The 24607-nt window shown below is 42.3% G+C and overlaps 1 protein-coding gene across 17 annotated transcripts in view; it reads right to left on the bottom strand.

Annotated features, from left to right (window-relative positions):
- The window catches only part of LOC140911290 (RCC1 and BTB domain-containing protein 2), an 82925-nt gene extending 59593 nt beyond the window's left edge, over window positions 1-23332 (bottom strand). For 6 of the 17 annotated variants that reach the window (XM_073344020.2, XM_073344037.2, XM_073344098.2 and 3 more), the window contains exons 1-5: window positions 15845-18086; window positions 15258-15351; window positions 12248-12314; window positions 530-691; window positions 146-296 (exon numbers count right to left, since the gene is read on the bottom strand). In XM_073344020.2, the coding sequence (XP_073200121.1) occupies window positions 146-296; window positions 530-691; window positions 12248-12289 (355 nt within the window). In that variant the 5' untranslated portion in view covers window positions 12290-12314; window positions 15258-15351; window positions 15845-18086. Of the gene's footprint in view, window positions 1-145; window positions 297-529; window positions 692-12247; window positions 12315-15257; window positions 15352-15844; window positions 18088-18114; window positions 18812-22878 lie in introns of those variants that run through there. The other 11 variants (XM_073344046.2, XM_073343999.2, XM_073344029.2 and 8 more) reach the window with 11 other exon arrangements.
- Window positions 23333-24607: the final 1275 nt, after the last annotated feature.

Below are 24607 nucleotides of genomic sequence, written 5' to 3'. Positions count from 1 at the left end.
ATACCTTTGCATTTTCCCTAATACTATATCAGTCTAAGAAGCAGGATTGTCCATTTCACTCTCACAGCTCAGGTCTCTCACAAATAATTGGGCCAACTGAAGAAGGCACACATTTTAAAAATACAATATTCTCACCACACATTACCTGCAGTAGTAACAACAACATGAGGACCACTTCCATAGCTCAGACAGGCTATCTTTTTGCCACATAAAGTATCTAATCTCTGTGGTTCAATAGTGCTCTGAATGTCGCCTGTTCCCAAACAGCCACTGCAGTTGGTGCCAAGCACAAACACCTGTTATAAAATCTTATTGTTAATGTAGCACATTCTTTATTACGACTGTAACATTTACCATTTAAATTAAAATAATCAATCCTAAACTTTCTTTATTCAATAATTAATGTATGATACTTCTCCAGGGTCTATCATCATAATTCTGGCTTCACTGCTAATCTATCTTGAATTAATAATGAATCAAATATTTACCAAATAATATTGCACTAATATACACTTTCTCTGATAATTACCTCATCATTTTCAGTTGCATACAACACTTCATTACCAGCACTACCAAATACACAGGCTTGACGAATTAACTTCAGTTCTTCTTGAGAGCAGAGAGCAAAAATTGGCCATTTTCCAACATCCAACATCTTCAGGGCTGATAAGAAAGTAGCATGTATCACCTGCTGAGATTAAAAAGTGATATGAGATATTTAGAAAAAAGGAAAATGTTCAACCTTGTACAATGAAAGGGCTAAATCTAAAGAAAAATAAAGCAGTAGATAAGAAAGGGTATTACTTTCTTCCCCAACCACAAAACAATGTCTTATTTCAAAAGTAAGCTCTGGACAGACAGTGATTAAAAAAACAACCCTACACATCATGATAAAGAACAAAAGAAAAAATTAGAGAAAAGCACCCAATAACGTGTAGACATACTGAGACAATCAGTTCTGTCTCTAGTTTTCCAAAATTTATATTTCAGAAATTAAATTCCCTTGCTTCCAAGAGAGAACAAGAAGCTATTTTTATGGACTTAGCTTGTGCAGCTTAAGTTCAATGTTCTGTTTCTTGGACTATGACAAACATAATTAATAGTTTTCCCTTTCAATATGTTATGCATGGTTGAACTGTATTACCTATGACTAATTTAGGCCCTTATTCCACAAACATTTAGATTCTGATCCAAAACCCACTGAAATCAATGGGAAAACATTCATTGATTTCAATGGGCTTTGGTGCCTAAGTCTTTTACTTCAGTGGGACTACACCTGGTAGTAGGAGTTTGCAGGATCTAGCTGTCTTTCCAATGTCTGTACAGCACTAAAAACAATGTTTGTGTTAACAGCCACTATTCAGTTACACACTTAAGAATATGTCTAACTAGAGGCATGACACTAGCTCAACTGTAGTCAATGCAGCTACTCATGATGAAAGCTAAGCACATGCTTAAGTGCCTTGCTAAATGAAGGTCTAAATAATGGTCATAAACCCTTGAAAAACTCCATTAAAGTGCGACTATATGCAGTATATGCCACTGATTTGGGGAATTCACCCATGGCTTGTGGCCCCTTTGTGCCAGCTCAACAAGTGCATAGGAGCCATAAAGGGTTTCCCCAGCCCCTCTCCATAAGGAATACCCATGCACAGTAGGCCCTGATACTAAACTGGGAGGAGTGGTAGATACGCTGGAGGGGAGGGATAGGATACAGAAGGACCTAGACCAATTGGAAGATTGGGCCAAAAGGAATCTGATGAGGTTCAATAAGGATAAGTGCAGGGTCCTGCACTTAGGACGGAAGAACCCAATGCACAGCTACAGACTAGGGACCGAATGGCTAGGCAGCAGTTCTGCAGAAAAGGACCTGGGGGTGACAGTGGACGAGAAGCTGGATATGAGTCAGCAGTGTGCCCTTGTTGCCAAGAAGGCCAATGGCATTTTGGGATGTATAAGTAGGGGCATAGCGAGCAGATCGAGGGACGTGATCGTTCCCCTCTATTCGACATTGGTGAGGCCTCATCTGGAGTACTGTGTCCAGTTTTGGGCCCCACACTACAAGAAGGATGTGGATAAATTGGAGAGAGTCCAGCGAAGGGCAACAAAAATGATTAGGGGACTGGAACACATGAGTTATGAGGAGAGGCTGAGGGAGCTGGGATTGTTTAGCCTGCAGAAGAGAAGAATGAGGGGGGATTTGATAGCTGCTTTCAACTACCTGAAAGGGGGTTCCAAAGAGGATGGCTCTAGACTGTTCTCAATGGTAGCAGATGACAGAACGAGGAGTAATGGTCTCAAGTTGCAGTGGGGGAGGTTTAGATTGGATATTAGGAAAAACTTTTTCACTAAGAGGGTGGTGAAACACTGGAATGCGTTACCTAGGGAGGTGGTAGAATCTCCTTCCTTAGAGGTTTTTAAGGTCAGGCTTGACAAAGCCCTGGCTGGGATGATTTAACTGGGAATTGGTCCTGCTTTGAGCAGGGGGTTGGACTAGATGACCTTCTGGGGTCCCTTCCAACCCTGATATTCTATGATTCTATGATTCTATGATTCCTGTGCAGGAGCCAGAGAACCAACTTTACACCCTCCACACACATAGGAGACTATCACCTGCTGAGGCTCTGCGGGTATTCTACGTGGATGGGAGAGTGACTGTGGTGATCCTACACCTCGGCAATTCTATACCAGCGCAATGGCCCTGACAGGCTACTGCAACAAGGACAGAAGTTAGTCTTTTGGGCTGCCCTATCCTGTGATGGAGGACGAACCAGCCCCCAAACAGATCTCTAAATGAAAACCAGGGTGGATAAAAATCAATGATTTTTTTTTTTTTTAAAACAGAGGTTTTTTCCTCAAAAAGCATTTTATCAAAAAAATCTGATCTAAAGATAGTTTTAATTAAGATACATTTTAGCTCAAAGATATCTCATCATGGAATAGGGATTATAAATTCTAATTCTGTACTAAGAGACAATATATTCATGTTTAAGAAGAGTTTTGTAAATGAGTTCCAATAGTTCATGAATTAGGGACCCAATCTTATGGGCTTCCCAGGGCTTCTGTATAGATTATTTAGGTTAATCTTTCTATCTACCCAATGGGACTCAGTGCTCAGTCTAGAAGATACGATCAGAGATGCTGAGTTTTGCAGTTCTCAAACTGTGGATTTGTGTCTACAGAAATAACATGCTTGTTAACAAAAAAAATTGGTTTTAAAAAATAAATAATGTATAGAGATGAGAAATAACAGACCTCAACCCTATTGTCCCTCTGCAAATTTGTGTACACAGAGTGAATCCCTTACCTCTCTCTAAAAGTGCAAAGTTTCAAAAGGTTCAATGAATAGAAAGAAGATTGTTGGGGGCGGAATAGATCTGGACAAGGAGAAGAAGTCTGGAGATAAATGTGAGAAGGGAGGGACAGGCAGTGGAAACAAAAGTGAAACGGTTTGAGCAGCATATTCCAGAAGTCTTGAGGTCTTTCTGAGCGTAACCTTCATTAATCTGAGATCTACCATACCATTCTCTCACTAGAAGGGAAAACCTACAATGGCAGCAGGCCATAAAAGAGATCCAGTTTGGGAATAAGAACCATACAAGAAATATATGTTTGCTGGTGATGTTTTAAAGAAAGTCACACCAGTGAACTTGTGGAAGTCACTTAAGCACTTGGATTCAGAGACTGTTGAAGTGATAATCTCACTTTTAACAGCAGTAGCTTCTTCTGCCAGGGTAGAAAGAATATTTTCTTCCTTTGGACTAATTCATTCCAAACTGAGAAATCATTTGGGACCTGAAAAAGCAAGAAAGCTTCTTTTTCTTTTCCAGATTATGAAGAAACAGGAAAATGAAGGTGAAGATGACTAAATTAGCTGCAGAAGCCAATATTTTAAGTTTCTCATGTTAACCTCTCTGATACAGTCAATTTAATTTTTGGTTTTTTAAAAAATATGTTTCATTCAAGTATTTTAAAAACAATTTTAACAGAAACAAACCTGATTTTAAAAAACTTGAATGTTTAACTAAATTCAAAAATTCATATGGTTGTTTTGTTAAAATATTATATGTTTGATGTTGAAGAAAAAAATCCAGAATACACAACGTTGCTGGTTTAGTTCCATAAAACAATTTACAGGTCTGTCTGGTGATATTCTCCTCCTAATACAGCATGGTAAGAAAATCCTCCAAATATTAATGATTAACCTATTGAGCTGGAGATAGTTCACTTCCCAATGACTTCATAAATATCTGCTTCAATTAACTTTGGTAAATGAAATAACCAAACAATCATTCATTTTCTGATATAGCTGTAAAACTAATCTGAAAAGTTTTCAAAATAAATCACTTTAAAAATATATAGTGTGTACCTTCTAAAAATGAAACCTACATCTATCTCTGAGTTGTGAAGAATATGTATTAAGGTTATAACAACCAACAAGAATGCACTTTTATGTAGAAATTTATGATTAAATCGAGTCTTTCTGACCGGTGATTTAAATCATGATTTAAATCCACCCTGATGAAAGCAAACTATTTATTTATTTCAAATTCTTAGCTATTGACATCATTGCAATATTTGTAAAGACCTAGTTTTTCAGTTTAGTCTAATCTGGATGTTAGTTACAATTTGTGGCAAACAATAAAAACTTAAGTGATAGCCTAGCCCAATGAAATAAATAGCAAAAAAAAAAAAAAAAAAGTGAGGATTTCACCCCTGGTTTCTTATTTTTATGTATTCGTTTTTAAAGGACAGAATTTAAATAGATTTGATTTTAAGCCAACAATTCTAAAATAGTCAAACAAACTGTTTTAAAGTAATATGTACTTCATAAAAATTAGTCCATCAGAGAGATTAAAATAGCAGTCAGTCCTTTGTTGAGGGGAGGTAGGGATGGGAAAGGATTTAATAATAGGTATTTAAAAAAAAACACAATTACTACTAAATATTCATTTTTAAACAAGCATTTCAAAACTATTCATCATATAACTCCCCCATCATATACTTGAAGATATTAAAAACTTTTAAAAAATTCATAATCCCCATTACATTACCAAATCTTTTGATGAAAAAGAAAACCTCCTTCAAAAGTCTACCCAAGAACACCCTTGCACTTGAAAAATATCCACATTTATTTTCAGGAGTCTGAAATAAACAAAGTCTTCATTATCTTCCTCCTTTGTGGTTTTAGATGTATCTGTTTCAATACTGCTTCAGATCACCAAATATATAATCTTTGTGAATTTATCTATCATTTAGACTTCCATATGTAAGTATAAAAATGTCTTCTGAATAAGGATAAAATCCTCCCATTTAGCACAAGCCAATTACCTCATAACAAGTTTGCAAGTTTAAACAACCTAAACAAATAATTCTCCACCAAGACTTCTCTACTGAAATAGTGTCTGAGCCTCAATCAAAATTCCTTCGATTTGTATGTTATCAGTGACTATTTATCACCAAAGATTGTAGAATTCAAAGTTTTAATAAAATTTTGCATCAAATAGAGAACAGCTTGTTTCTCCAAAGTTACACTGATCCTAAAACAAAGACAATAAACTTTGCAATTATGGGGCCTAATAACCTGCGTAACAATCAAGATAACTGCCAGCTGCAGTGAAAAGCCTTGGAGAGGCAGCCCAGGCTGGGCCCATCACAGTCTGGTCAATGTATCTGCCCCATCAAGGGCAGATTGCAGAGACATTTTAGCCACCAAGCAGTGCTCTACAAAACTACCCAAAATTCATCCTGGAAAGCCTCGGGGAACTGCTCCTGATCGTGATCTTCATCTGTAGAGGAGGTGTGTATCTTTCTACCCAAAAGATCAAAGCACTTCAAGTCCTTTGGGGAGAACTTGAACCTGTCCTGATGGACTCTGTCATTCAATGCCGTGATCACCAAGGAATTCAGGGCTGGATGGGAATAGAACCCCTCGAACCTTTGTAGAGGCACAAAACAACACTTCAAGTGCTTGGCCACCAGTGGTCCTGAGACCAGCAAACCTCAAAGTGCCCTCACAGGCTCAAGGAGCACCTCATTAACTGGAAAGCCACTCTCCCCGGGACAAAGGGCTGGAGAATGTCCACAAGTTTATGGGTATTCTTCTGCAGAAACTCCGCCTAAATTCCAAGGGACAAGGTCACATGACATAAAAGGTCCTGTTAAGCCTTGAACTCCTCCAGGATGGAAGGAAAGGATGAACCAGGCAACACTGCATTGTCTGGGGACGAGGCAGAGTCTCTTGGTGGGAAAACTCCAACAGCTCTGCAGGAAGGGAAACTGTGGGCATCTGGACTTGCAGCTGATCTGCAACTACCAATGCCACAGAAGCTGGTGATCTTGTTTTTGATTTGGCTGACAAGCAAGTCCTGTGGGAGCAAGGAGCTTCCCACTAAGCCCAAGGGGGCCACTGGTATGGGTAAGGCATTGGCGGCCAGTAGGCGCCACACCAGGGGCCTCCATCCTGACCTTGGGGGTGCATGCCATCCCTGGTAGCTGTATTGGTCTACTGATGGCCTTCACACTTCCTCCAGTGAAGTGGAATGGGAGGACGAGGATCCTGACTCTGAAGCAGAGGTGTGTCAGGATCTCGTAGACATAGGAGGAGCAACTCTAGAGGGAGCCAACAGGCAGTCCGACTCGTCAGTGGCCCAGAATGAGGTTGGAATTGGCTCTCCCATGGTAGTTGGCACCAATGGTGCAGAAGGCAAGATCAGTCCCAATGCAAACAGTACCAGAGCACCCGCAAGCCTTGACGTTGAGGGCGGTGACAACCTCCGTGGAACCATCCCCAGCATCGACTGCATCAGTGCCAAGGAACGGCCCAGTACTGAAGAACCTTGTACTGTCTCCGATACCATGTCCATACCAACACCTGCAAGGGGTGCTTCCTGGTGCTGTGCAAAAGGGCTCAGGAGTTCAGCTGCATGCTCTAACTGGGGGGCCATTGCGGGCACCAACCTCACAAATTTTGGACCAGCAGTGAGGACAGGACCGAAAAGCAGAGCAAGGTCACTGCAGCCTGTTACTACAACATTACTGACACTGTCGCTACTGGCATTGTTCCCGTTGGCACCAGACTCAACAGACACTCAGAGGCTGGAACCAGAGTCCACGGTACAGGGTGTCTGCCCTCACTACCCTCTATCTAGGGAGGGTCGAAGGCACCCATGCCATCCTGTTCACCAGAGATGGCACCAGAAGAGTCACCCCAGGAGTTGGAGCACTCACAATCAATCATATGTGGCCTCTTCTTTGGTACTGATGGCGGAGAACAGCTCCTGCACTTCTTTGGAAAGGCCCGTGCCCCAGAACGGGAAGCAGCAGCACTTTCCAAGCCTGAGGAGAATCTGCAGCCTAAGGAGGTCCTCAGTACTGGCTCAGGCCTCATGGCCTGTTCAAAGCAGGTGCTGCTTCGGGCAAAGGTCCTGTGTCACCTGAGTCCTCTTTTTGAAAGACCTAAAGATCGAACAGCAGCACTCTTTAAACTTGGCTTTGCCAAGACAGAGCAAACACCACATGTGGGGGTCACTGTTGGGAATCGCTAATTCACACAAAGTGCAATGCTCGCATCCCAGTGAGGGCATCACTGGGGAGAACTACTGTTACCACTGTGCTATAGTCTAGAACTTTTACTCTAACACTACTGACTATTACCTAGGTACAATAATACTAGGCTTAAAAGATAAATTGCAAGATTGTGACGCAGCAACCACAGAGAGCTCCAACTACAGCCAACAGGCAGTGAGAAGGAACTGAGGGGACTCGAGGCAGCGCCACCTCATATAGCCCAGGGAGGGGCAACAGGCATGAGGCACAAGCACTGCCCATCTATGGGTACTGCTAGGCAAAAGTCTCCACCTCTGGCATGCGCACACACCTACTTGGAATACATGTCTGCATCTACTCAAAGAAGAACTGATTAAAAGCCTTATTTATTTTTCAATGCACCCTACCTAAAGACATTCACTGAACAGTAAGTCAAAATAATATTGAATGCATCTATAAATAAACACAGTGGCTAAATGCCTTCTTCAGTGCTCTGCATTCCTTGTTTGGTACTGTTTAACATTTGATTATGAACACAAAACCAATGAAATGTTTGTCTAATTAGGTCAGAAAGTAATACTTCAATGTTGATATTTGATTGATGTGCAGTTTTTGAGTTTTCTTTCTTTTTAAAAATATCACAGACTCTTAAAGTGACTGCTTTTCACAATGTCACAGACTGTTCTCCAAGCTGCATTTGCTGATGTGATGTAGCCTGAAGTTCTAAAGAACAACCACGGTTTATCTCCATCTGCACAAATTTCCTGGCTTTCATGAACATGGACACTGGTTTCTTAAAGATTTAGAGTCTGTGTTTCAGTTCTCTCCTATCTGCCCAGCTGATGGGTCAGAACAAATAACGGTGTGGTTTTCTCTTCAGCAACATCCCTAGTCTAGAGGCACTCAGAGATACCCTTATATAAAATGTAATGAAAATTACAGCATTTCTTTAACATTACTTACAATCTAAAATCATACATTGTAGGAAACAATGAAAAAAAATTACCATCAAAACTGCCTAATACAAATATTGTTATATTAAAATCCTCGTAAAATATAAAAATAGAGATGCTTTAATACAATTTACTAACACCCATGAATTAATTAGAAATCTGTCTTAGGAATTAACAGATGTGTTCGACACAGTAAGGGACTGAGATGGTATTTGTGGCTCCCTTATTTTCAAAATTGATCTCCTTGACTTCCATACTCCACGTCCAATTTTCTCCAAAAAGTCTGAAAGGTTTTATGAACCCCTGGCCTGACAATCTAATAACTCCATATAAGACAATCCACTCTTTTAGCATTTTGTGTTTTTATGATAGTGTGTAATGGTCCTTCTCAAGTATTCAGGTAGAAGAGGTTAGTTGCCTTGTACAGTAAACTGGAGTTCTTTGAGATGTGTGTCCTTATGGGTGCTCCACTTCAGGTGCACGTGTGCCCCATCCACCTTTGATGGGAGATTTTTGGTAGCAGTGCCCATTTGGCCCATGTATGCATCCTACACATCCGTGTGTCCCATTGTGGGGATATAAAGGGCTGCACAGATGAACCGGCCTTAGTTTCTTCTCTACTGCAAAGTCCCACAAAGAAAACTCCAAAGCAGAGGAGAAGGAGGGCAGGCAGTAGAGCATCCATAGGAACACACAACTCAAAGAACTCCAATTCCTGCACAAGATGAGTATTCTCTCCTCCTTCAATTAGTGTTCCTATGGTGCTCCACTTCAAGTTATTTCAGAGCAGTACTTTCATCAGGATGGGGGAGCTTCAGAGCTGAGTCTAATACTGAAGACAAAACTGCATTGCTCAGAGCAGCATCTGATCTAGAAAAATGAACCACCACATAATGTTTGGAAAAGGTATGTATCGAAGTCCAGGTTGTAGCCTTGCAAATCTCAAGAACAGGAACGTTTAAATAACACCACTGATGTAGACAGATATCTCATAGAATGAGCTATCACCCTATGATGAGGTTAAATATGAGGATACATCCTGAGATCCACCTCCAGATACTCTGGGTGGAGACTATGGACGCCTTGGATCTGTTCCCAATCAAAACAAATAGTCTGGGAGACTTTCCACATAGGAGGGTTTTATCTGGACAGAATCAAACTAATGTCCAAAGTGTTGAAGGCAGCACCTTCCTTAAACTGGTGTGGGTTTGGGAAAATAACTTGGAAGATGGATGACTTGGTGGATGTGAAATTCAGAAGTCACTTTAGAAAGGAACTTAGGATGTAGTCATAGTCAAACTCTGTCTTTGAAGAATAGTGTAAAAGGAGTACAGGCAATCTTCGGACTTATGACACAATTGGTTCCTGAATATCACGTCTAAAGTAAAAAATATCGTAACTCAAATTTCCCATGGGAACAATGTCACATCAAGCATCGTAAAGTCAAAACCGACATCGTAAAATCAAAACACAATGAGTATTTATAAACATCATAAGTGCCGTTCGTCATAACTCAAACGTCAAAGTCGAGGACTGCCTGTATCTGCCGTTATGTTATGGGGTTTCATAAGACAATTAAGTATCAAGTTTAGATCCTTTACAGATCCTTTCCTAATCTAAGAAGAAAGGTTTCTCAGTCCCTTGGATGAGCATACACTGAGAATCCCTCAACAGAGGAACGGAATGCCTTTACAGCCACCAGTGAACCCTAATGGAACTCATAGATAATCTTGACTTTTATCATTCCAATAGTCAAGGTTGGCAGAGAGGGAAGAATTAATGGGTGAAAATTGTTGTCGGACACACCAGTGTTGAAATCCCTTCCATTCTGAAGGTAAGTACTTTGTGTAGACATTTTTCTGTGGATTAATAACACCTGTGGTACCTCTGCTGAATAGGAAGAGTCTATTCCTGAGAATCATTGAGCAGCCAAGCCTTGAGATGAAGAACTCCCAGATTGGAATGGAGAGTCTGACCGGAGATCTGAGAGAGCAGGTGGGGAACGGACAGAAGAGTCAACAGTGGAGAGACAGCAAAGTGAATCAGGTAAGGGTACCAGACCCTCTGGGCCATGTTGGAACCACTAATGTGGTCTTGGCTTTATCTTGCTTGATCTTGTTTATCAATTTGAGGATGAAATATGTTGGAGGAAACACATACAAAAGACCCTTAATTCATGGAACAAAGAAGGCATCTCAAGTGAATGGAGGCTCAACCTCTGCTCAAGTGGAATTGTTTGCACTTCCTGTTGTTGACTGTGACAGTGAAACCCAGAGAAGCCCTGAGGTCAGTAATATGTGACTAAGAATCTGAGAGTCCAACCCCCATTTGTAATCTTGGGAGAAGTGCTTGCTGAGATTGTCATCCATGGTGTTTCGTACCCCTGGAAAGTAAGTGGCTGAAATGAGGGTATGATTGGCTATCCACCAGTTCCATAGCTTTATTGCTTTGGCACAAAAGAAAAAAGGATCTTCCCCCGCTCCCTTGACAGGTGATGGAGAACATGCAGGCTATGTTGTCTATCATGACCTTCACAGATTTGCCCCCAATTAATAGGAGGAAGTGAACACAAGCATTCCTGACTGCCCGCAGCTCCAAAAAATTGATATGTAAAAACGCTTCTTGGACTATTTGCCCTGAATGGTGTGTGTCCCTAAGTGCAACCCCCTCTCCAGTCCAAAAGAGATACATCCGATGTTATGGTGATGATTGGGTAAGGTTAGATGATCAGAAGTATAAAACAAGCCCCTCATACAAAATGAAACATATAAAAAGTAAATAACTGCACTAAACTAAACTTAAAGGCAGAAGCTAAATTCTGAAGGATAGAAACAGGCATGCTAAATGTTCCATCCCAGGCCAAAGTGGTGAGAAGGAACTGGGGGATGGGGAGGTTGCCCAAGCAGCTCTATATATCTTGGGTACAGAGCATGTGGTTGTGTAGAGCGCATGCGCAGGCTGTATGAGCACTGCTACCAAAATCTCCAATCAAAGACGCATGGATCACACGCACACCTGACATTGAGCACCCATAGGTACACTACTTGAAGAAGATGATATTAATGGAAGAACTGCCTCTGACTGCCCACCTACTGTGCTGTTGAGAAGTCTAAAGACCAAAATTGCAAGCAAGTCCAAACACTAAGGGAGATTTTATCTTTGTGAATGTAGCTTTCATATTCACTGCTCCACAACCAGTGCAGGCTTGGATCATTCGACACTTCTTCAAACCATCTGATCTTAACAACCTGTACAGAAACTGGCTAGCCCAGTTTTCTTTCTAGGATAGTTAATTTTAAAAATTCACTGTTATGCTCCCAAACTTGAATTAAGTGTTTTATTCAGTTCTACACTCCCAGGATGAAAAAATGGCTAGAGGAAAGTTATCACACCACTGTAGAATAATTAATTCCTACAGATGCGTGTTGCCAAAACACTAGGCCAGAATGAATTAGTGTGGAGCTGCATGATAAATTAAATTAAAGTGATTCTGTAGACAAGGGGAACAAGTCAAACTACTTAATAAAAATATACTGCTCCTCTGTTTAACGTTCTCTCGAATCAGATGAGAACATTAACACTTGTGAGAGAAATGCTGCTTATCTAAATTCTTGGTCTTGTGATACACTCATAACCTTTACTAAAGCACAACTATAATGCAGCCAACTAAACTTCTTTAGTTTCAAGTAATGTACCATGACGTGCACAATACAAACTCATATTCTGTTGTGATGCTCAACTCTGACCTTGCCAGTGACTCCATGGGAAACAGGAGATTCGGGCTCCATATGGACTCGATCCTGTACCACAGGCCTGCACAGAAATAATTTTGGTTAAAATCAAGATGCCATATTCCTTGTGACTGTATCTTATGGAATTTTCTACCTTTTAAAGTGTTTTAATTCAATTCAACTAAAATGTGTGTGTTGAGAAGGAGATCAAGGACAGGACAAACTTCTTGGCATTTGTTCTGTAAAATTACAAAGAGGGACTCTGGCCTGCTGCTCTCCCACCGAAAAGGCAGTTTTTCAAAACTGACTGAAATTAAGATAACCTTCCAATAAGTTGAGTTGAATATTCTCAGGCTAGTTTTTAGCCTAATGGTGATTTGGGTGGAGTGGGTGGGGGGAGGAAAAATTTTCATCTGTTTTTCAGGTATCTGACTCGGAGTGGGAAGGAAAAAGTGTGTCTAATGCTTAAAGTAATTTTCTACATCCTTTATGCACTCTAATAGAAAGAATGAATTTAAAACTTGGCTAATACAAATGCTTAAAGTGATAATTATGTGCTTTTCTAAAGCTGAACAAAGCTGACCAGGAAACAAAGATATGATGATGTAAAAAAGACAGTATATTGCACATATGCCCTGCTTAGCAATAACCCCCTCAGATACTGTTCCTTGCAGTTCTACTCTGGAAAGTGACTTTACGGATATAAATTGGGTTTTTGGGTTTCCAATTTTATTGTTTAATGATTCCCTTAAAATTTTCTGTTTACAAGGAAAACTGACAGCTCTGCAAACTCAACCTGGTATCCGAATGTCAAGTTATGTGCTTTCCAATTCTTGCATCAACAACAGGAACAGATTGTACAGATCAAATTCTGCCTTCAGATAAACTAGTGCAATCCCACTATCCTCAAATTCTTCCCTTAACTACATATATGCAACCCTGTTGCCCTTAGTGAGATTGTACAGATGGCCATGTTATTGAAACTGTGTTAAAAATTATTTATTGAACAAGCCAAAAAATAATTTAATTTTCTCAAAGGTGTGTTGATTCTGCAGGGCAGACAGTAATAACAATCTTACTTTTTCCACTACAGAAAGTCAAATACAATTCTGAATAAAGACAGGGAGTAGATCTGCTGAGCAATAAGGTGCCACTTTTATATAATCACTTTTTAGGTGAGTACTACACCTTAAAGAAGGCATCAAAAGAAGCTCTAGAGATCTAGTTACCTTTCTGCTTGACATACATACTTCTAATTTCAAATTCTGTACACTAATACACAAGCCAAAGATATACATTTGAAGTGTGTATGGAATCTAATTATATAGAGTTAAAAAATGCTTCCTTCTATTCTCTTACCAAAACAAATCCCAAATAAAATTAAAATGGCACAGTAACTATTGCTTAGCCATATTACATGTACATACCTTAAGGCATACATTTAACTGCAAATACAAAATGCTGTATATGTAAAACGAATTAATTACACCTACTTTGGAAACTACCATTTTGAATTTCTTGATTTTATGCATTTAACATCCCAAACATAATGAGATTACACATATGTTAAGGACGGACTCTTCATTTGCCCAAATTGACTTTCATCCCATGTTCCATAGGATACCCTATTATTTCCACTTTATCCTCGTCTCATCTCCCCCCTCTACTTTTTCCACTTATAATAGGGTAAAACAGAAGCAGTTAACTTCATGCTTGTCTGTTGGGTTTCCCACTGTGTTTGTATACCACCTAACACAACAGGGCATCTGTCTTGGTAAGAAACTGTGTGTGCTGCCAATACACAACAAATAATAGTACATTATGTTTGTGAAGGGTGCCATGTATGTGAACATTTAACTTAAGAATGTGCCTAACTTTAAGCATGCAAGTAGTCACATTGAATCTAATGGGAACACTCAGATGCTTATAGTAACTTGCTAATTCTGGACCTTATGTAGTATTTAGCCTTCCGGTCTTCCAGCTCTCCTTAGCAACCCTGGCATATGTCCCACAGGAGACATTTAGGGCTTTCCTAGAATACAGTAAATTTATACTACTGACAGGTTTCCTAAGAGTATAGTCATGAATTATGGATTAGATTTTCCAATTTAAATGTGAATACGGAATTCTACATTTTGGAAAGGTTAAGAACATAGGAATTGAAGAGACCTCCTGGGTCATCAAGTCCAGACCTCTGCTATCACAGGCAATCCTGTCATATAATCTTACCAAACTCAATATTAAAATGAGTTAGGTTTTTTATCTTCATTATTCTTATAGAAAGGCTGTTTCAGAACCGTACTTCTTTAATGGTTAGAAACCGTCTTCTAATTTACACGCTAAATTTATTCATGGACATCTTATACCCATTTGTTCCTGTGCCAACATTGCCCTTAAACAGTTCTTCTCCCTCCCTGGTGTTTGCCATCCTGGTGTATTTATACAGAGCAATAATATCCCCTCAGCCTTTGTTCTCATTGATCTGAAACCTATAAATCAATGCTATTTATCACTGGATTGGAATATTGTAATTTATGTTTAGAACAAAGCATGGCACTTTTGTCTTCAAATTCATTTCTATTCGTTAGTAAACGTCCACATACTTTAGGACGGTCCATTTCAACTACCATTATTCTAATTCAGTGGAGGAAAGAGATTCTCCACTCCCCCTCTTCTTCACCTTTAAGAGAAGATCAGGGAGGTAGAACACCTTTCAACTCATTTCCAGGAAAAAGGAGTAACTAACTCTGGGGACAAATTCTGCAAGCTGTTCTGAATGGACAGACCCCTGCCCTTGCACAGAGTCCCCCCTGGAGTGCCTTGGGTTCCCGCAACTACCAGGGGGTTGTTCCTTTATCAGAATCCCTTTAGAAAAGTTTAGTGAAAAAATACACCCTGGTCTCTAGATATTTGCATGAAAGGTGTTCTTTCTAAAATATTAGATTTCAGTTTAACTTGAGTCCTTTAAAAAAAAAAAAAAAGTAATGTAGCATGGAGCCACCAATTTGGTCAAAAATTATTTTACCTGTATATTTTTAAAGTACTACTGATGATCCATCTGTAATCACATGTCTTGTGTATTCTTAGGAAGTCAGATTACCAGAGCAAGAATGCTGTTGCTGAAAAATAAATACTAAATACTCAAAATAAGACAGAAGAAAAAAATACTTTAATCACATTAAAAATATATATAAATAATGAATATTCAAGAACTACAGTTACAGCAGGAAAGTACAATTTTAGCTGTTGCTGAGATGTTATCAGAGATCCTCATCTATCAAATCTTAAAATATGCATTAAATAATTGAAATGCCTTACTTTGAAACAAGTATCCAAAAGACATTTGTTTGCATACTAGTTTTTGTTACATTAAAAATAACCAACACAAGAGAATGCCCAAAGATGCAAGGAAAAAAATGATCTATGGTTTAAGATCTAGTCACAATTTAGCTTTCAGTTTTTCTAATAAATTATATAGAACACAGGGGCAGGGAGCAGGAAACAGCAAACTTTATTCTAAAGACTCAGTTCTTAAGTGAAGACACCAGCATTTTATTTTAATAGAAACACATACAAAAAGATGATTTTATATAATATATTTTAGATTCTCACATAAACACTCCTATCTGGAGCCCAACGACAAGGTATAATACCAGAGCCAGCACGTTCTTGTGGATGGACCTTAGGACTGGGAATTCCTATGTTCTAATCTTGGGTCTGTCCTTGACTCACCATGTGGCCTTGGACAAGTTACTTATGGGCCTTCTACAGAAGAGATAAGATTGAGTTTGGGGACCCAAGTATAAGTTAGTTTCAATTAGAAACATAGAACAGCATTTTACTGTACATATTTGATCAGGTCCATTGAGCTAATTTCTATTTGTAATGTAATTTCTATAAATTATCCCTCTATGTGTGTTCCGTGTGAGCAGAATTTTTTGGTATACAGTTTAGTCTTTCCTCCCACTTGTTTGGAGTGTTTGTGAATCCCACTGATCACACTCACATGTCTCTATGGATGGCTCCTAAAACATACAAGATTGAAGTTTCTTTATATAGGGCCTATAACCACTGGTTGAGAGTTGGGGGAGAGAGAAGTATGAGGAAAAAGCCATAATTAATGGCCTACTGATATCCTTAGAGAGGGGCCAAACCTCTATTCCAATACTTCTTGATTTCTAGGCAGCCTTTGATCATGAAGTGCTGCTAGCTTATATAAACGACATGGCAGGAGCAGAAAGAATAGTACTCAGGTGGCTTCATTCATTCCTTCCTATTAAACGTATCACAGAGAATGAGGGGCTCCCTCTTTCCTAGAACACTCATTTTGGGGTTCCCTTTTCAATATGATCTTGCTTCTTCAACATACAACATGAGAACACTTGAGATAGTGAAATGCCATGACTCCAATATCAACAATAACCTGACAACACATAGCTCTTCATTTGCTTCTCCACTGATGTGACCTTTTCCATTACCAAGATGTTCCAGAGCCTGAAAGAAATAAAACATTGGTTGAAGAGCAGCTAGCTCAAACTGAATCTTGACAAGATGGAAGTGATGCTACTAGAAAGAAGGGAAAAATGTGACGAACTTACTGGAACAGTGATCTCACCCTTGACTGAGAGCATCCAAAGATCATCCGTCAAGGAAGTACAAAGCCATGGGGTCTTTTTGAATTCCTTACTGCTCCTGGACACATACTGGATCAGTGGCAAGGAGCCACTAATTCACAATCTCCACTGGCTGGTTGTCTCTTTCCAGATTAATTTTAAAGGCAGTTTACAGGCTACATCTAAGATACTTCAAATACCACATACCCATCTTTTACCTTGCAAGACAGCTACACGCTGTAGGGATGCTACAATTAGAATGGCCCAGGATAAGACAGGTTTAGGGGCATAATCTATCTTTTCCAGAGGCAAGACTTCAGCAGCAGAATATCTTGTCAGAGATCAGATGGAGCCCAATCCTGACTGTATTCAAATGTAAGGCCCTGATCCCTGTGAATAGATCCATTGAAGTCAATGTGGGTATAGGCCCTGAACCTACAACTTATTGCAAGACTCACCTATCTGAAAACACCTTTTCCCAGGATGAACCTGTAGCTAGGGAATGAAAGAAGGGGATGAGGGGGAGGGGCGAGAGAAAGAGTAACACACAGTGAAAGGAACAAACAAAAGAAAAAAAAAACACACATGTACACCAGGAACAAGGAAGATGTTCAAAATATTGCCCTTTAAGGCAAGCTCAGTGCTATCTTTGTTTTACCACATAGGTTACATCTACACTTGGAGCTAGGTATGCGATTCCCAGCTTGTGTAGACATGCTAGCGCACTAAAAATAGTAGCATAGCTGCAGTAGAGCAGGCAGCAGTGAGTGGTGGCACGGGGTAGCCGGCCTGAGTACAACCGCCCCCTGGACTCTGTGGTCACATACCCAGGGAGCTAGCCTATTTTTAGCATGCTAGCTCAATGAGACCTAGTGCACATATGTCTATGCAAGCTGGGAACCACAACCCTAGCTAGCTCCAAGCATAGACATACCCTTAGATACTGCTATGATAGGCATGTTAGAAATATCACAAACATATTAGAAATTATTTGAAGATGTTCAAGGCTACTAATATTTTGAACCCAAGAAACAACAGGACAGGAAGAGAGCTAAGAATAAGATTTAAGAACTCAATGTCGTGAGCAATCCTTTTTTTTCTTTTCCTCCTTTTATGGTTTACAAAGAAATGTCAGTTTATGATGCTATATTTAAGGCCAGAAGGAATAATGTTGCCTTAAAAAAAAAAAAAAAAAGAGAGAAATCTTAAAAGAAAGAGTAAGGGTCAGAGAGGTGATTTAAATAAACTGATTTTCATTACTTGACTTACATGTATGGGTAGCAGAAACTGAGATGAGGCAAGTTATTTGTATTCATAGTGTAGAATGTTTTTTTCTATTCTTCAACCACCTCTAGTCAAATGAAATAATACATTAAGTAATAGATTTCCACCTACCTGACCGTGGCAAAAATTAAAGATACATTTGGTAATAAATATGAATCTTTAGAAAAAACTAGAAGAAAATGATAATCAATTAATCACTACCAAGCAGAAGATGAATAATGTAAAAAAGGCAATATAAATGTACAGAGGCTACAGAAAATAGTAACAAAGCTTGTATAGAAATTGTGGGTCTGTCTGAGCGAGCAGATCCACAGATAATTCCAGGTAAAGATCTGAAGATCAGGAAAATTACAATTAGACAAATCTCATCTTGCTAAAAGTTACAAAATTCAAATTAAAATATCACCACCTCTTTCTACAAGAGTAAACATACTTTTTGAAGGTAGTGTTTCAGATGATGAAAATTGAATGTAAGAATATTTTGGAGTTACAATGGGATCATTTTCAGATAATTAGTGAGTAACCCAGCTGTGAGAAAAAGGGTTATGATTAGTCCAAGAATCTTATTTCTCCAGATCTTTCTTAAATGTCACAAAATAAAAATAAATATTTTATTAATGTAAGAGCTACCTTTTGGGAAAATAATGTAACAATATTGTTCCTGTACTCAGCTCTAATACCTGTGATCTTAAGGGAAAGTACGGTTTATTTTTTTGTGGCTGATGCTGCAAAATTTTTAGAGGCCCAACTTGAGAAGCTAGTTCCCACTCCACTGGTCATCAATTTCAAAACATCCTCTTCCTCAACACCATGTAATCCACTCTGGAATGAAACAGAACTATAATAATACTGATCTTTGGGGCAGTTATTCTGTTTTTGTTTTAGTACACCTTGCCTATTGCTAAGTACTGTGTAAACTTGCAGCACAGAACAAAGGATTTGACTTGTTGGAATTTAACCAGTGGTGAGCTGGAACCGGTTGTTAAATTTAGAAGCCCTTTCAGAACCGGTTGTCCGAGAGGGACAACCAGTTCTAAAAAGGCTTCTAAATTTAACGGCTGGCCAAAAGTGGCCCCTTAGGCGCCACCTCCATGGGTGCTCCAGGGCTGGAGCACCCATGGGGAAAATTTGGTGGGTGCAGAGCACCCACTGGCAGCTCCTCGCCCAGCCTCAGCTCACCTCAGCCTCCTCCCCTGAACGTGCTGCCCCGCTCTGCTTCTCCGCCCCCCCTACGCCGGCTTCCCGTGAATCAGATGTTTGCGTGGGAAGCCTGGGAGGGCGGAGAAGCAGGCAGTGGCTGCTTCGCACTCAGGCCCGCGGAGGGGAGGTGAACTGGGGGGGGGGGGGGGGCGGGCATGAGGAGGGCCACCCACGCCACAGCTGGTAACCTGGGGGGCACATAGGGGAACCGATCCCCACCCCAGCTCACCTCCGCCTCCCTGGGCCTGAGCATGAAGCTGCCACTTGCTTCTCAGCCCTTCCCAGCTTCCCACGCGAACAGCTAATTCGCGGGAAACTGGGGAGGTGGGGGGGGCAGAGCAGGACGGCGCATTCACGGGAGGAGGCAGAGCGGAGGTGAGCTGGGGCCGGCATGGGGACAGGAGCTGCCGGTGGGTGCTCTGCACCCGCCAAATTCTTCTCGTGGGTGCTCCAGCCCTGAGGCACCGACTCCCTGGGTGCTCAAGGCGCCACTTTTGATGTGATCAGTGGGGGGAGCAGCTGCTCTCCCTAGCTATGCTACCCCACCTCTAGGAGCCAGAGGGACCTGCTGGATGCTTCCTGGGAGCTGCCCCAGGTAAGCACCGCCGGGATTCCCCACCTCACCCCCCCAGCAGGTCCCTCTGGCTCTCAGGGGCGGGGCACGGTGGGCACCCACTATGGTGGCCCCCCACTATGGTGGCCCATGAGACCCTCCTGCCCAGTTCTGGGGGCAGTCAGGGGACAGGGGAGGGGGGACCACAACCCCCTCGTTGGGTGAGAAGGGAACCGGTTGTTAAGATTTTGACAGCTCATCACTGAATTTAACTGTATATTGACTCTCCCTCTCTATTTCATGGCTTTTAATTTGGCATGTTCTTCCCCCCCATTGGCAATTTTTTCCCCAGTTGGCAGTGGTCTTATGCTGCTTCATTTTTTTCTTCTTTTTTTTTAAATAGGTTTATCTTCCCGGTTCTACAGCTTGACAATGCAAACAACTATATTGCTACTAAGGGTAAAAACAAGCTGGGTTAATTAATAAATGTTAAACTTTTATTTTTTTTAATTAATTGTAAAGTATCAATTCAATATTAATACTTGCTCCTATTTGAAAATTAAAAAGAAAAATTCAGTCCTCTTTTAATTTAATGTTATTTCAAATTAATATAAACAGAAGTACTCCCCAGGCTTTCAGTCTTTAGAAGCATTCAGTGAGGCTCTGCACTGTCATAAGTGTCTGCTAACGTGCAGCTCCCTGCACTATCAGGACCTTTCTTTCAAGAACATGGCTGTTTGAACTCCAGATGCCATGCTTCAAATTTCACATTTAAATTGCCATTGGTCCGGAGGAAAATTGATTTTTAGGAATATCGGTATTTCAGTAAAAAACTATTTCAGGTCTGTGCAATGTTCTGAAGATTGCATTTACCCCTTTGTAACAGGGCATGTCAGTTCTCATATGGTCTGTCAATACTTTAATTCCAAACATCTGAGCTCTGCAAAACCTAGACTCAATAGATGGATCACCTCAAATCTGAATTCCTTTTTGTTTAATCATACAATTAAAGTTGTCTTACTAGACATTTATTGGACAAATCTATATTAGCACAGGTCCTGATCCTGATGCCTTTATGCATGCAAAACCCACAATGACTTCAATGGGAGTTAAGCAAGCGTAAGAGCCATAGGACTGGGTAGGACATTTGAGGTGCTAACAATACTATTTATTTACTACAGTTCACTGTGTGACCAATAAATAACTTAAGTACTATGTAAATTCTGTGTGCTATACTACTGCAACCCCACTGAAGTCAGCTGTGTTTGTGCTTATTCCCTTCAATGGATGGCATCTACTTTACTCCTCTTTATCATGATGTGCAATGTCAGAATCTAGCTGGAGCCTTTGATGCCAAGAGCGTAGCTAGATATATAAAACAATTGGACTTTTTTAGAGATAACATAATTACAATTGTAAGGATTTATTTTGTTTGTGCGAAACAGTTGACATTTCTCCTGTTTCAGGACACAGGCCAGACTCTATGCAAGGGGATAAGAAGACTTTCCCATGTGTAAATTATTCTATAATTACCCATTTGAGGATTTTGTTAATATTTTCCTGAAGTATCTAGTACTGGCCAGTGTCAGAGGCTGATGGACTGAATGGAGCATGGACCTGATGCAGCATGGCAATTCCTGTTTTTTCATCTCTGATCCTGGACTCTGAGATAGCAGCAATGTCACAAAATGTGTTCCCATATAACTGTCAAGAAAGCTTCACCCTCTTCTGGTGGACTGACGCCAAGCCATTGTAGCCTAGCCCTTTGTGAGGTTCAGGCTGGACAATTCCACTACCACAGCTGGGGCCAACTGTGAAGGCCTCCCACACATTACAGCTACATAATGCAATATACAGTTAAATTCCAACAAGTCAAATCCTTTATATTGTGCTGCAAGTTTACACAGTGCTTAGCAACAGGCAAGGTGTACTAAAGCAAAAACAGAATAACTGCCCCAAAGATCAGTATTATTATAGTTCTGTTTCATTCCAGAGTGGATTACATGGTGTTGAGGAAGAGGATGTTTTGAAATTGATGAACAGTGGAGTGGGAACTGGCTTCTCAAGTTGGGCCTCCAAAATTTTTGTAGCATCAGCCACATAAAAACAAACAGTACCTTCCCTTAAGATCACATGTATTAGAGCGGAGTACAGGAACAACACTGGCACATTATTGGCTGTCTGCCAATCCAAATGCAAGGTCTTGGTTCCTATCTACAAAATCGCAAAGGGGCAGAGGCCCAGGAGCCTCCTCCACACACGCCCTGAAAGGCAGAAGCATTCGGTGAAGCGCTGCAGGGGCCCAAAGCCCTTCACCGGGCTCCCCACCTTCCTCAGCAGAGGCAGAGAATTAGGCGGAGCCGCTGTAACCCTAAGTGCCTCCCTAGCGGCAGGGGCTTCCTGGCCGCCACTTCACCCAGCACCTTCGAACTGGGGAGCGGCTGGTTTGGAGGAGCGAAATCCTCCGGTGAGGGCGGGGCCCCGCAGGCGACAGCCCCTTTCTCCGGTGTGCCCCGCCAGGCCAGGGCCCGGCCCCGCAGAAACACGGGTCAGAGCAGGCCCCGCTGGCTGCCCGCGGAGCCGCTCACTGACCGTACGGCCCAGCCACCGCGACTCCCCCCGAGCGGAAACAGGAGGGCGGGCGCGGGGGGTGGACTCCCTAAGAAGCGCTCGGCTGTAGCAGGCGGAGGCCCGGCCCGAGCGAGGCAGGCTGAGACTACGGCTCCAGCGGCAGCGCCCCACGCCCCCCTCCAGCAACGGCCCCGGCCCCCCCAGGCCCGCGGGACGCCGCCGCCACAGCTCCCCGACCCCCTCGGGCGGCGCTGGCGCAGCAGCGGGCGGCTCCCGAGGGGGCGGGGAAACGTTCCTGTCCAACGGGACCGTCGGCGCGACCGAACGGTAACGGCGCCTCGCCCCAGAGCCAGGCGCGCGCAGGCTTCTCTCGCCGCAGCCCGAGTCGGGGCGTGGGGCGCTCGCGGCCCCCCCCCATCGCTTACCTTCCTCCCAGGCGGCGGCGGCTGCGGCTCCTCCTCCTCCTCCTTTCAGCTAGACCCGGGCCGCTCCGCTCAGGCGCCTCCTCAGCCCGCGGGGGAGGCGAAGGGGGAGTCAGCGTTTTGGCGCCTCCCGCCGTTCACAGGCTGGCTGCGGCAGAGCCTTTAAACCCCGCGAGCCAGGGGCACCAGCCTCAGCAGGCTGGCCCGGCTTTGCCAGTGCCTGCGCGCGGGGAGCCCGGCCCTCTCCCGGGGGCCCAACCGCCCCCCGGAGCTCCCGTGGGGAGAGAGCAAGACGGGCGAGAGCTAGCCCCGCCTCCCCCGGCCGCCTGGCCCTGTTCGGTGGCTGCCAGCTCCTGGCTGCAGGCTCAGGGGTGAATGTTGCCTCCCGGCCCCTTTGCCCCTGCGCGCCCTGTGCCATGGGAGGGGGCATCCCCTGGGCTCTGGGGCACAATCAGCGCCTCTCAACACTTCCCCAGCTCCCGGGGTAGAAGTGGGGGGTGAAGCCCGAGTCAGAGACTCCAAATGTGCCTGGGGGGGGATACATTGTTTGTACAATGTATTCCCCCCCCCAAGAAACAACATGCTGTGGGGTGCCAAGGAAACAGCTTTGGTAACAAGAAATGGGAGGGGCAACACTTAGGGGTGGGATGTAGGGCCCAGATGATCCACAGTGTGTTTAGGCACCTACCCTCCAGATTTTAGGTGCCAGCATCCCAGCTTTAGGAACCAGTGCGATCTATGAACCCCCCGCTCAGCTGTTACCCAACCCCGTAGGCATGTAAACTCACTCAGCAGCTAAATTTTTGCTGTAAAAGTTCCCTAAGTGCCTATGTGTCAGCCTCTGGATGTAGAATCATAGCACTGGAAGGGACTTCCAGAGGTCATCTAGTCCATTCCCCTGCATTCATGGAGGGATTAAATATTATCTAAACCATCTCTGACAGGTGTTTGTCTAACCTACTCTTAAAAGTTTACAATCATGGAGATTTCACAGCCTCCCGAGGCAATTTATTCCAGTGCTTAACTTGATGATTAGGAAGTTTTTCCTAATATCCAACCTAAACCTATTCCGCCCTTGCTGTAGTTGCTTCTTGTCCTAGCCTCAGAGGTTAAAGAGAACAATTTTTCTCCCTCCCTTTCTCCCTGTAACAACCTTTTATGGTATTTAAAAACTATGTCCCCTTTCATTCATCTCTTCTCCAGACTAAACACACCCAGTTTTTTCAATCTCCTGGCATAGGTCATGTTTTTTAGACCTTTAATAATTTTTATTTCTCTTCTCTGGACTTTCTCCAATTTGTCCACATCTTTCCTGAAATGTGGTGCCCAGAAACAGACACAATACTCCAGGTGAGGCCTAATCAGACCGGAGTAGAGCAGAAGAATTATTTTTTGTGTCTTGCTTACAACACTCCTGCTAATACATCCCAGAATGATGTTTGTTTTCTTTGCAACAGTATTACAGTGTTCACTCATATTTAGTTTGTGATCCATTATGATCCCCAGATCCCTTTCTGCAGTACTCCTTTCTAGGTATAGGCACTGCTACTGCCCTATAGCCACCTGGATGTATATCTCCTGCCTAAGTCACAGAGTGATCCACAAACTGGGGAGAGACAGGCCTTTGCCTGCTTATCTCTCCTGTGGGGCCCAAATTGCTCTGAGGCTGCGCACCAGATTAGGTCCCTATTCAAAATCAGGCCACCACAGGAGGTGGTGTCCATTCCCATGC

This window comes from Lepidochelys kempii, chromosome 1 (genome assembly GCF_965140285.1).
Source record: "Lepidochelys kempii isolate rLepKem1 chromosome 1, rLepKem1.hap1, whole genome shotgun sequence".
NCBI classification, from domain to species: domain Eukaryota; kingdom Metazoa; phylum Chordata; order Testudines; family Cheloniidae; genus Lepidochelys; species Lepidochelys kempii.
The sequence above is the reverse complement of the archived record's forward strand: the minus strand, read 5'-3'. Positions and strand labels throughout refer to the sequence as shown.